The sequence below is a fragment of the Miscanthus floridulus genome, chromosome 10 (assembly GCF_019320115.1).
Source record: "Miscanthus floridulus cultivar M001 chromosome 10, ASM1932011v1, whole genome shotgun sequence".
In the NCBI taxonomy this organism is placed as follows: Eukaryota; Viridiplantae; Streptophyta; class Magnoliopsida; order Poales; family Poaceae; genus Miscanthus; species Miscanthus floridulus.
The window spans coordinates 105,556,773-105,569,192 of NC_089589.1; the positions used below are offsets into that span (position 1 = coordinate 105,556,773).

The window sequence follows — 12,420 nt, forward strand, 5'->3', positions numbered from 1 at the left end:
GGAGTGGTGGCACTCGGCAAAGAAAATTTCCAAAAAAAATAAAAGCTCTTTGCCGAGTGCCTTCCGGGTTGACGCTCGGCAAAGAATTTTTCAAAAAAAAATAAAAAATATTTGCCGAGTGCCTGGAGGTTTGGCACTCGGCAAAGAAAATTTTCAAAAAAAATAAAAATAAAAGCTCTTTGCCGAGTGCCTTCCGGGTTGGCGCTCGGCAAAGAATTTTTTTAAAAAAATAAAAAAGCTTTGCCGAGTGCATGGAGGGTTGTCACTCGGCAAAGAAAATTCTCAAAAAAAAAGCTCTTTGCCGAAAAAATTTAAAAAAATCTTTGCCGAGTGCCGGCAGGGTTGACACTCGGCAAAGTGACCGTCAACGGGACCGGCGCCGTGACGGTCGCTTTTCTTTGCCGAGTGTTTCCGGGGCACTCGGCAAAGCCTTTGCCGAGTGTCCGATAAAATACACTCGGCAAAGAGTGCTTTGCCGATCAATTTTTTGCCGTATGTGCTTTGCCGAGTGCCGCACTCGGCAAAGGCTTTGCCGAGTGCAATATAGCCTTTGCCGAGTGCCTCAGGCACTCGGCAAAGAACCTGAATCCAGTAGTGGCTGCCCCAGGTTAGCCTAATATTTTCTTTGTTTACATGTCTATGACTTTATGTAATTTTCCTTTATCGTTCTTTATTTCATTACCAAATAAAACATGATTACTCTGGTGATTTACAGAAGGTACTTAACTTTGTACACTTATGTCATGCAACTCATTTTTTTGCTGGGGTAACAGTACTGCTACACATTTCAAGATATCTGATACTGTCCAAACATTTAATGCAACAGAGTATGGTGCTGGAAATGTTGTATCAACAAATGGAGACATCTACAGTTATGGTATTCTTGTGTTAGAAATGGTAACTGCTAGGAGGCCCACAGATAGCCTCCGTGAGTGTGTCGAGCTGGCCCTGCTGCATAATGGAACAATGGACATTATTGACATGCGTCTCTCTTTGAGCCTCAAGAATGATGAACTTCAGGGCGCTGGCGAGGGTGATTCTCCACACAAAAGAAAGACTGATTGCCTGATTGCTTTACTTAGACTTGGATTGTCGTGCTCTGAGGAATTGCCAACCAGTAGGATGGCAACTGGGGACATCATCAAAGAGTTGCTTCGCATCAAAGGATCTCTCATGTAGGGAATGCATAATAATATGAATTTATGGAGGAGCACCAACTGTGTGTGTGTGCTGATATGCTATATCTTAGACCAAATTTTGGATGCTTCAAACAGCTTCCTGCCGCAGCTAGAATTCTCAGATAACAGATGATTCATCAGTGTGTCCAGTTTATGCTGATGGTTTCAATCACCCCTTATGTTATATTTTTGTTTTTTGTTTTATGTAATGCACCTTTTTTCTTTCTGCTCATTGGAGGCACAATAGATCAAATAATTTGTGCATGGGGTACCACCCTTTTAAGAATATATCAATATAAGATTATTGGATACAGCCCTCCTGTGTTTGCTGATGCATGGTACTGCAGTTATTTTGTTCACTAGTCCATCAACCCATGCTTTTGCACGGACTAGAATCTTAGAAGATATAAGCATTATTTAATGTTTAATACCTTGTTGATTTATAAACATTACTTATATTAAATTATATGTTTTTATCTTTGTTTATTTTCTAACACAATATGGTATAATAGATACGTTGTAGTCTCTATCTAGTTGTGACAAACTTATCAATCACTGATCTATATGTTTTTTCATTCATATCCATAGTTTTTCTCCATCTATATATAGCACTTCTCTATCTTCAATATGCATTTAGTTGAAAACTTAGCTTAAACTATGGTGACTCTTGTTGTTGCCTATCTTATGATGTTATGAATCTAAATTTTGGTTTCAAATATTAGTCTTATTTATTGCTATGGATTTTTTAATCCAAGTTAAATTAAAACTTTGGTAACAATCCTTTGTACTACCTTTTAAAAATAAGGACTTGTAGACTGCACTCTTAAAAACAATCGTTCAAAGCTTGTACCAAATTGCTTAAGATTAGTGGTAGAGCTCGAAGGAAGATCTAAGATGGGTAGCAGTGCTAACCTCAAAGAGGATATTAAAATCTAACCCCTATAATGATTACTTACTCCGAAGAAATTTTAAAGGCCAAGAAGATATAGCTACATGTGGTCTGCACTAATCTCCCCCACTTCAAAAGGTGTTTGAATTTTCATATAAAAAATTATATGTACACTAATACACTACCGGAGAGAACTACTTTGCCGAGTGCAAAATAGTTTGCCGAGTGCATTCCATCGAGCACTCGGCAAAGGCAGTCTTTGCCGAGAGCCAGACCCAGCGGCACTCGGCAAAGAAATGCCGTCAGCAAATCTGCCTTTGCCGAGTGCCGGGCACTCGGCAAAGATTGGCCGTCGGCAAAAATCCGCCTTTGCCGAGTGCCGAGCGCTCGGCAAAGATTGGCCGTCGGCAAAAAAAATTTGCCGAGTGCCGGGAGCTCGGCAAATTCCGACCGTCGGCAAAGGTGGCTGGCGTGACGGCGGCCACCTGCCGTCAGCCTTTGCCGAGCGCCCCGCCGTTTGGCGCTCGGCAAAGAATTTTTTTTATTTTTTTTAAATTCTTTGCCGAGTGCCATGTGCCCTGGCACTCGGCAAAGACTTATTAGTCTTATTACATGTGGAGATGTCTGAGTTTTAGGCATCCGACGTCACAACTTGCTCGAAACTTTCTCAATTTTTACCACGGCCTCCGTATGTGATAACAAGACACCTCGACAAGTTTCGTGATTTTTGGACTTTGTTTGGATTTTATATAATTTAAATACACTTTCCTTGCAAGTAACTCGTCATGTTACGACAACAAGATGCTCGTAATTTCATGTGAGTTCCTGGATACGGCCTCAACATACGCTAAATATCATGAATACCATTTTTTGAATGACCAAATTCCATTATTGCATGTACCTGCAGTTCAAATTTGGAATATTCGAAAAAATTCAACGAAACAAAAATAATTAATGAAATATGGTAAAAAAACTCAAAATTGTCCCAAATTTTGAAATGGAGATGTAATAACTGTAGCAAGACACCACAAAAAATATGGGACCAAAAAACAAAAAAAAATTAATTTGCCGAGTGCCACCCTTGGCACTCGGCAAAGAAGCCTTTGCCGAGTGCCAGAGCACGTGGCACTCGGCAAAGAATTAAAAAAAATAAAAAAAATTATTTGCCGAGTGCTCCTTTCTGGAGCACTCGGCAAAGGTCCAATAGAAAATGGGCCACCGGCCCAAAATCCCCCCCACCCCGGAACCCTAAAAATTAATTAAGCCTTTGCCGAGTGCCAGGGCACGTGGCACTCGGCAAAGAATTAAAAAAAATAAAAAAAATTCTTTGCTGAGTGCCCCTTTCTAGAGCACTCGGCAAAGGCCCAATAGAAAATGGGCCGCTGGCACAAAATCCACCCACCCCAGAACCCTCTTCTCCCTTGCGCCCGCCCGCCCGCTCAGTCCCGCCGCCCGCCGCCGCTCCTCCACGCATCCCCGGCCCGCCAGCGCCACCCGCCCGCCCGCCCACGCCCGCCCGCCCGCGCAAGCGTTGCCCGGTAGCGCCGCCCGCACACGAAGCTTGCACACGCGCGCGCCGCCGCCACCCCCGCCACCATGCGCCCCCGCCCCTGCATCCCCCGCCCCCGAGCACCCCCCAGCCCGGCCGCGCCTCCCGGCCGCGCGGCTCCCAGGCGCGCGCCGCCGCCGTCAGTGCTGCCCGCCACCGTCAGCGCGGCCCGCCACCGCCCCCGTGCTCCCATGGTGTTGCCGCCGGCTTGGAAGAAGGAGGAGGAAGCAGCAGTAAGAAGAAGAAGGGAGGAGAAGAAGGAAGAAGAAGGAAGAAAAAAGAGGAGAAAGAAAGAGAGGGAAAAGGAAGAAGAAGGAGAAGGAAAAAAGAGAAGAAAAAGGAAGGAGGAGGAGGAGAGGAAGGAGGGGGAGAAGGGGAGAGGGGGAGGAAGCCGAGGTGGAGGGGAGGAGGAGGTGCCTCATCCATCTTCTCCGCGTGCCCGTCCCGCTGACGCCCCTACCGTCACCGAACCGCCTACGAGCGTGGGCAAGGTATATCCACCCTTTCTCCGCTTGTCAGCCTTCGTGCCATTGTGATGTCGGCCTTCGTGCCGCTGTGCTTATCGGCCTTCGTGCCATTTGTGATTGTCGGCCTTCGTGCCGTTGTTTTTTGCAGGTTTTGGAAACCTCCCCGTGCAGAGGAGGTGCTGCCGAAATTTTGAACTTATAGTGTCGTGTTTCTTCTTTTATAGAGCAGGACCTGTCGGAGGTGACCCAGAGGTCCCCGATCATCTTCGTCGACGTCACGGGTCTGCCTGCACTGCGTCGCCTCACCGCTGCCCCGCTAGCCTGACTTCACCGACACCCCTTCACAGCAGCGGGTCGACGCACTCCAAGTTAGTCCTGTTTAACTCTTCATACATTGATCTTTAAATAACTTAGTTACCTTTGCATTACTGAAACATTCGATTGAAATGTTGCAGGCGGAGAACGAGAGGATGGCTCAGGAGCTACGGGAGCTGGTGGCGAGGACCGAGTAGGCCGAGCGGGAAAGACAGGCCGAGCGGGAAAGGCAGGCCAAGCAGCTAGCGGAGATTACGACGTTCCTGCAGAACTTTGGGCAAATGCATGGTGTAGCTGTGCCGCAGTTCGCTCCACCACTGCCGCTAGTTATAGCTAGTACTGTGAGTATGAAACCAAATTGCTTCGACTAGTGCTTTCATTAGATGACCACTCTAACAGATGCAATCTCTTGTCCTTTATGCAGCCTCCGTCGGCGGGTTCGAATAACCCATCTCAGGCGCAAGCAGGCGACGACACTTTTCCTTCACTAGGCACTCAGTTTCCTCCCCACCTGTAGTTTGTATCTCTTTTTCATCGCTTGATGGACATGTGATGCACTATGATCGACTATCGACTTGTTTCGATGGATATTGGACCTATTATGCTTGTGATGTCGTGTATGTGAGATATTGTGTGATCGACATGTGATATATATGTGGTATTGCCTTTGTGATGAGATGGATGTGATATATATGTGCCATATTGTGTTTGTGATGTCACATATGTTATATATATCTCTTATATACTGTGTTTGTGAATATAGAATAAAAAAAATTAGCCTCTTTGCCGAGTGCCCTGACCCTGGCACTCGGCAAAGAAATTACGAAAAAAATAAAAAATCTTTGCCGAGTGCTGACCTGGCAGGGCACTCGGCAAATAAATTATTAAAAAAAAATCTTTGTCGAGTGCCTCCCCGGCAGGGCGCTTGGCAAAGAATTTTTGAAAAAAAATTAAAAAAATCTTTGTCGAGCACCTCTGACATGACACTCGGCAAAGCATGTGCTAACGGAACCGGCGCCGTGATGGTCACTTTTCTTTGCCGAGTGCCGAGATTGCACTCGGCAAAGACTTTGCCGAGTGCTCGATAAAAGACACTCGACAAAGAATTCTTTGTCGACGGAATTTTTACCGGAGGCTCTTTGCCGAGTGCTGCACTCGGCAAAGGCTTTGTCGAGGGCAAAGTAGCCTTTGCCGAGTGCATTAGGCACTTGGCAAAGCGCCTGAATCCAGTAGTGATAGTTATATTATTAATGTATATTTTCGAAACATTTTAGTTAATACTTCCTCCAAAAAAATCCTAGCATTTACTATAAAAATATGAAAATGCTTTATCCTAATGAGAGAAATTTGTATCTTCAAAAGAAAATATTCCATCTTAAATAAAAAACAATCAGATTTATGAGAAAAATATTTCATCAAATACATAAAAACTTCTTGCTTCTAAAAAATGTAGCTTAAGTAATTTTTTTTCTAGAAATGGACACTACGTAGAAAATGATTTTTAGCAACGGTTCAAATTTTTTGTAGGGGAGGCTGGTGATGGAGCCGCCCCAACAGTGGCGTGCTAGAGTGCCCAGACACCAGCCGTCCCTACAAACGGAATAGCAGGGACGGCTATTGTTACGAGCCGCCCTTACAAATGGGGTCTGATTTGTAGGGCTGCTCAATTACCAGCCGCCCCTGGAAATGGTATTTGTAGGAGCGGCTGGTGATTGAGCCGCCCCTACAAATGGCCCCGTATTTATAGCACTGATTTGTAGAGGCGGCTCAATCTCCAGCCGCGCCTACAAATGCCCCCATATAAAACAAATGCAGCTCCTTCTTCCTCCTCGGGTCACTCACTCCAACCCGTGAAAAAAGGTGGGGAGGCCTTGGGCACCTCCCAAAAATTGCTCTACTAAGGGGGGAAGGTTTTGGTCTCAAATCCTTTGGTGGAGAGGTTGTAGAAGGTAAGAAAATGCTATTCCAAACTTTTTTTTGAAGTTTTAATGGTTGATTAGTGAGTAATTAGAGTTTTGTTTCTCTCTCTTCTATGGTGCTTGAGCTATTTCTGAGCAAATTAGACCCAACTTTTAAATGTACTAGGGTAAATTAGGGAGGGAAACAAGATCATACCCTTATTTGGTCCATGTTTCTTGATTTTAGTGAACCATTAGTTAGTTTTATGGATGTTTCATGTCCATGTGATCTAGATCTAGGGTTTGGTTTTTTTATTAATTTCGTTTTTGTAAATTTATGTTTGATAAAATTGGACTAGGGTTTGTATGAAAGATATTGGGTAAAGTATAATTATTGCTAATTGTTGTCTTTGAAATTGTTTATTGTAATCAATAAATATGTATTTTAATTATTTATGGATAAATGGGCCATTAATTAATTTTTCTCTACCATGGTGTGTTTGTATGCTTCATGTAATTATATTAGATTTATATTCATATATATCTGAGGTATATACAATTATTCTCAAATAATTATTACTTTGATTCATTTTTATATATATCTGAATAAGTAGTCCTTTAATGTTTGTTTTGTTGTTGTTGTAAAAGATGGAGTACATAAACTCTTGGATATATGGTTCGTTAAGGTTCAAGGCAGGTTTCCGTGAAGAGGTGGATAAATTTATTGAAGCCGCAACGAAGCATACAACGACATTGAAAGAGAATAATGATACAATTATTTGCCCCTGTAAAGATTGAAGAACCGTATGACATGGACAGATGTGACTATCATCAGATCACATTTGATTATGCGAGGATTTGTTGAGGACTATACAGTGTGGATTCATCATGGTGAAACGGTTATTGTTAACGACGAGGATGAGGAGGACTACGACGATGAAACCATAGAATCCCTGTCCCAATATTCAGCAGAGCTTGATGCACGAATGGATTTTGAGTTTGGCAATGAACAAGGTGGTGATGCTGGTGGTTGGGATGGTAACGACGAATGTGGTGCCAATAATGATGGTGGAGCACATGTCGGAGTTGAAGATGATTTAGATGACATGATTTGAACCCTTGGACCAGAGATTTTACTAAATAGCCCGAAAGGTCTAGAAAATTTGGAAAGAGTGACAAAAGCATCGAAGGAGACTGTGTATGGTGTTGAAAAGGGTTGTCCGACACATTGGACATTACTATGTTTTGTGCTTGAGCTTCTCATCCTGAAGTCTAAGTACGGCTGGTCAGACTGTAGTTTCAATGATCTATTGCATCTCCTGTCATGGGTGCTGCCACAACCAAACTCAGTTCCCGCCAACACGTACCAAGCGAAGAAGGTCATAAGTCCATTGACAATGGGGGTTGAAAAAATACATGCATGCCCCAACCACTGTATACTTTTTCATGGCGAAATGTTCAAGTCATTGGATAAATGTCCCCGGTGTGGGGCCAGCCGGTACAAGAACAATGACCTTTACGGTGGGGACGAACCATCCACGGGGAAAAAGAGGAATAAGAAGGGTACAAAAAAGGTGGTACAAGAATCTCAGCCCCCAGAGGACACTCCATTAGGCAACGATGCAAAGCAGAGAAGAATTCCTTCCCTGGTAATGTGGTACCTGCCAGTGACCGTCCGCTTGAGACGTATGTTCCTAAACCCTAAAGAAGCCGCACTCATGACATGGTGGGATGATGAGCGCAAGGTGGATGATGATAAGATTGCACACCCGGCTAATTGTAGTCAGTGGCAAAGGTTTGAAGAGATGCACAAAGAATTCAGCGATGACCCAAGGAATGTACGGTTTGGCCTGAGCACCGATGGAATGAATCCCTTCAATGAGAGGATGAGCAACCATAGCACATGGCCAGTGATCTTGACCATGTACAACATTCCAACATGGTTGTGTCAGAAGAGAAAGTACCTTCTCCTCACTATTCTTATTTCTAGCCCTAAACAACTAGGCATTGATATAGACGTGTTCCTTGAGCCCTTGATGCAAGAAATTGAGAGGCTATGGAGGCATGGGGAGCAGATGTACGATGCGTTCCGAAAGGAGGACTTCATATGTAGAGCAATAATATTTGTTACTACCAATGATTACCCCGCGTTGTTTGCTTTGTTTGGATAGATCAAAGGGAAGACGGGATGCTTGGTTTGCTTGGATGGTACTACATGGGTGTACCTGGATGCATCCAAGAAGATAGTTTACCTAAGGAACCAATGCTTCTTAAAGACAAGTCACAAGTACCGCAGCAAATTGTTCTTTAGATTTTATGACAACGCCTTGGAGATTGAACCCCATCCGGAGAGACGTCATAACGGAGAACATGTGTACAGAATGGTGAAAAACATACGCGTCATCTATGGAAAGAAGAATCTAGATGGGACCAACAGAGATAGAAGCACACCTCCTGTCGAAGGCGTACCTTTCAAGAAACAATCGATCTTCTTTCAGTATCTGCCTTATTGGCCAGACTTAGAGGTCCCCCATGCCATTGATGCTATGCACATGCAGAAGAATGTCTTTGAGAGTCTCATTGCTACCTTGATGGACACAGGCAAGTCAAAGGATGGTCTAAAAGCACAGAAAGACATGGTGCAGCTAAACGTGATGCCACAGCTTCACCCGGTACCTGAGGCTAATGGAAAATACACTCTGCCCGCGGCGTGCTTCAACCTAACACCAGACGAGAAGAGAGCTATATGCACTTTCCTAAGGGGGATCAAAGTCCCGATTGGGTTTTCAGCAAATGTGAAGAAGCTAGTGTCGATGAAGGACTTGTCAATAACACACTGCAAGGCTCACGATTGCCATGTGATGCTGACAGTGTTTCTACCTATTGCAATCAGGGCTATAAAGCCAGAGTTCTTAAAAATGGCCATCACCCGCATGTGCTACTTCTTTTCAAAGATCTCACAGAAGACGATTGGCAAGGAAGAGCTGAGTGACCTACATGAATTTGTGGTGGAGACACAAAACCAACTGGAGATGTGTTTACCTCCTGCTTTTTTGATATAATGCCACATCTCATGATTCACATGGTTCATCAGATACAGGCTCTTGGCCCTTGCTACTTGCATAAAATGTGGTCATATGAGCGGTTCATGTTGGTTTTAAGTCGATACGTGCATAATCGAGCATACCCAGAGGGCTCCATGATAGAGGGTTATAGTACTAAAGAAGTTGTCGAGTGCTGTCAAGAGTACCTAAAAGTATAGAAAGGGATTGGTAAACCCGATTCTCGTCACAAGGGTAGGCTGGCTGGGAAGGGCACCAGTGGTAGAAAAGTGTTCATCGACCATGATTACAAAGAGGTGAGTCGGGCGCATTACAGTGTCTTGCAGAGTACACAACTAATGCAACCGTATATTGATGAACACTTGGCTATCATTATGGCAGAGGGAAATGGCCGTTCGGATGATTGGGTCATGAAACAGCACAAGCAACGACTAACTACATGGTTGAAGGACCAAAACATACCGCCTGAAGAATCCATAGACTCTATTACCATCAGTAGGTTGGCGGAGGGGCCATCGAGACAAGTGACATCTTGGAATGCTTATGACATCAATGGGTACATGTACTATACCAACGCAAAGGATAGTAAATATGTGAACCAAAACAGCGGCGTTCGAATAGAGGCTCTCGATGGATTAGGGCGAAAGATCCAATACTTTGGCATCATTGAAGAGATATGAGAACTTGACTATGGAAAGGATATAACGGTGGCCCTGTTTCGATGCCGCTAGATCAAACAACACCAACTGAACGAGATCGGATTGAGAGTCCTGGACCTCGAGAATCTAGGCTACCAAGATGACCCTTGGGTGCTCGCTTCACGTGTCGCATAGGTTTTCTATATGTCTGACCCACAAAATAACATCCCCCCGAAGAAGAATACAAAGCACGTGGTTGCCTCCGGGAAACAACACATTATTGGAGTCGATGGCGTGGATGATGTTGAAGCTTACAATAAGTACGATGAGATGCCGCTATTCACAGACTTTCCTAAGAAGATCAGTGTTGTGGAAAAGAACCTCCCCAAAGACATAATGCCATAGGAACAAAAAGGTGTCAAAGGGAAAGTCGTTACAGTGGGCTAACTAGTTGTTGAACGTGGAGTGTTTGTGTAAGTGTGTGTTTGTAAGACTTCATTTATGCATGCGTGTGAGACTATATATTTATGTACGTGTGTAAGACTACATATTTTTGTATGTGTATGAGACTACATTTTATGCATGTGTGTGAGACTACCCTTTGCAACATCCAGATGACTCTATTTGAACATCCACTTTATTACTACAAAATTTCATTTGTCAAAGTTTGAGCACTTCAAATTTTCAAATTTAAAAAAATGACAAGTTCAAACGAGATTTTCAACCACTAAATGTTTTTGAGCTGAAAAAGTGATGAATACCAAAGTTGTATAACTCATCAAGATCTATAACTTTTATTTTGATCATTTCTTTATCTAACAAAGTGATAGTAAACATTGTTCACAAATCAACATGTTTCTCGTATAGTTCATGAAACTATGAGTCATGTGAATTTATGAACAATGTTTACTAATACTTTGTCACATGAAAAAGTGACCAAAATAAAAGTTGTAGATAGTGAGGAGTTCAACAACTTTTTTGTTCACGACTTTTATTGTTGAAATCATTTAAGGTTTCAAAATCTTGTTTGAAGTTGCCATTTAGTGAAATTCAAAATTTGAACTGTTCAAATTTTGTCAAATGAAAATATGATCAAAATAAAAGTTGTACATATTGATGAGTTCTACAACTTTGGTATTCATGAGTTTTTCATGTGAAATCATTTACTCTTTCAAAATATTGTTTCAAGTTGAAATTATTTGAATTTCAAAATTTGAATCGTTCAAACAAAGTCACATGACAAGATGACCAAAATAAAAGTTGTACATGTTGATGAGTTATACAACATTTGTGTTTACAACATTTTCATTTTATTTCATTTAACGTCATAAAATTGAATTCGAAGTTTTAAAATTCAAATTTTTAATTTTTGTTTTTTTTGTTTTCTATATTGTTTTGACTACAATTGTTTTTATATATATTTCTTCATATATAGAATAATAAAAAATATTATATTTGTGTATATACACAATTTTTTATATTACTTTGTGTTTTTATGATATAAAAAATATAGAATTTATAATTTTAAAAAAATATTTGTAGGGGCGGCTGGATCAGGAACCGCCCCTACAAATGCATTTGTAGGGGCGGCTGGATCAGGAACCGCCCCTACAAATGGTACCTAGTATAAATAGGAGGGAAGCGCACGGGAGTCATCGTCTGGGCGCTGTCTTCTTCCTCCGATGCCGTCAGGCTGCCTAGGGTTTCCGCCGCCGGTCCCGTGCCCGTCGACACCCGCACCCGGTCCCCGGCGCCCGCCCCCGCGCGCCGACCCCCGGCGTCCCGCACCCGGCCCCCGGCGCCCTCCCTAGCGCGCCGACCCCCAGCGTCCCGCGCCCGGCCCCCGGCGCCCTCCCCTGCGCGCCGACCCCCAGCGTCCCGCGCCTGGCCCCCGGCGCCCTCCCCCGCGCGCCGACCCTCGGCGTCCTGCGCTCGGCCCCCGGCGCCCTCCCCCGCACGCCGACCCCCGGCGTCCCACGCCCGGCCCCCGGTGCCCTCCCCCGCGCGCCGACCCCCGGTGTCCCACGCTCGGCCCCCGGCGCCCTCCCCCGCGCGCCGACCCCCGGCGTCCCGCGCTCGGCCCCCGGCGCCCTCCCCCGCGTGCCGACCCCCGGTGTCCCGCGCCCTGCCCCCGGCGCCCGCCCCCGCATGCCGACACCCGCACCCGATCCCCGACGCCCGCCCCCACACGCCGCGTCGACCCCCGGCGTCCTGCGCCCGGCCCCCGGCGTCCTCCCCCGCGTGCCGACCCCCGGCGACCCGCGCCCGGCCCCCGGCGCCCGGCCCCGCACGCCGACGACTCACGCCCGGCCCTTGGCTCAGGTTTGTTCCATCCCTTAACCTTCTTCTTGTCTTCAGTTCCTATCGGTACATTGTTACCGTGCACACCGAGGATGCTGCACACACGCCCTATCGGTACATTGT

General features: G+C 44.9%; 1 protein-coding gene across 1 annotated transcript; it reads left to right on the plus strand.

The window, feature by feature from the left end:
• The first annotated feature begins 692 nt into the window (after positions 1-692).
• On the plus strand, positions 693-1,179 carry LOC136489197 (receptor kinase-like protein Xa21). Its single transcript, XM_066485905.1, has 2 exons — positions 693-718; positions 774-1,179. The coding sequence occupies exons 1-2, from the start codon at positions 693-695 to the stop codon at positions 1,177-1,179; spliced, it is 432 nt and encodes a 143-aa protein (XP_066342002.1).
• The last annotated feature ends 11,241 nt before the right edge of the window (positions 1,180-12,420 follow it).

Bases quoted from the DNA above. Each gene is read 5' to 3' on its own strand.
- LOC136489197 (XM_066485905.1), top strand. From the start codon at position 693: ATGATTACTCTGGTGATTTACAGAAG. The intron at 719-773 runs GTACTTAACTTT...CTGGGGTAACAG, and splicing joins ACTCTGGTGATTTACAGAAG to TACTGCTACACATTTCAAGA.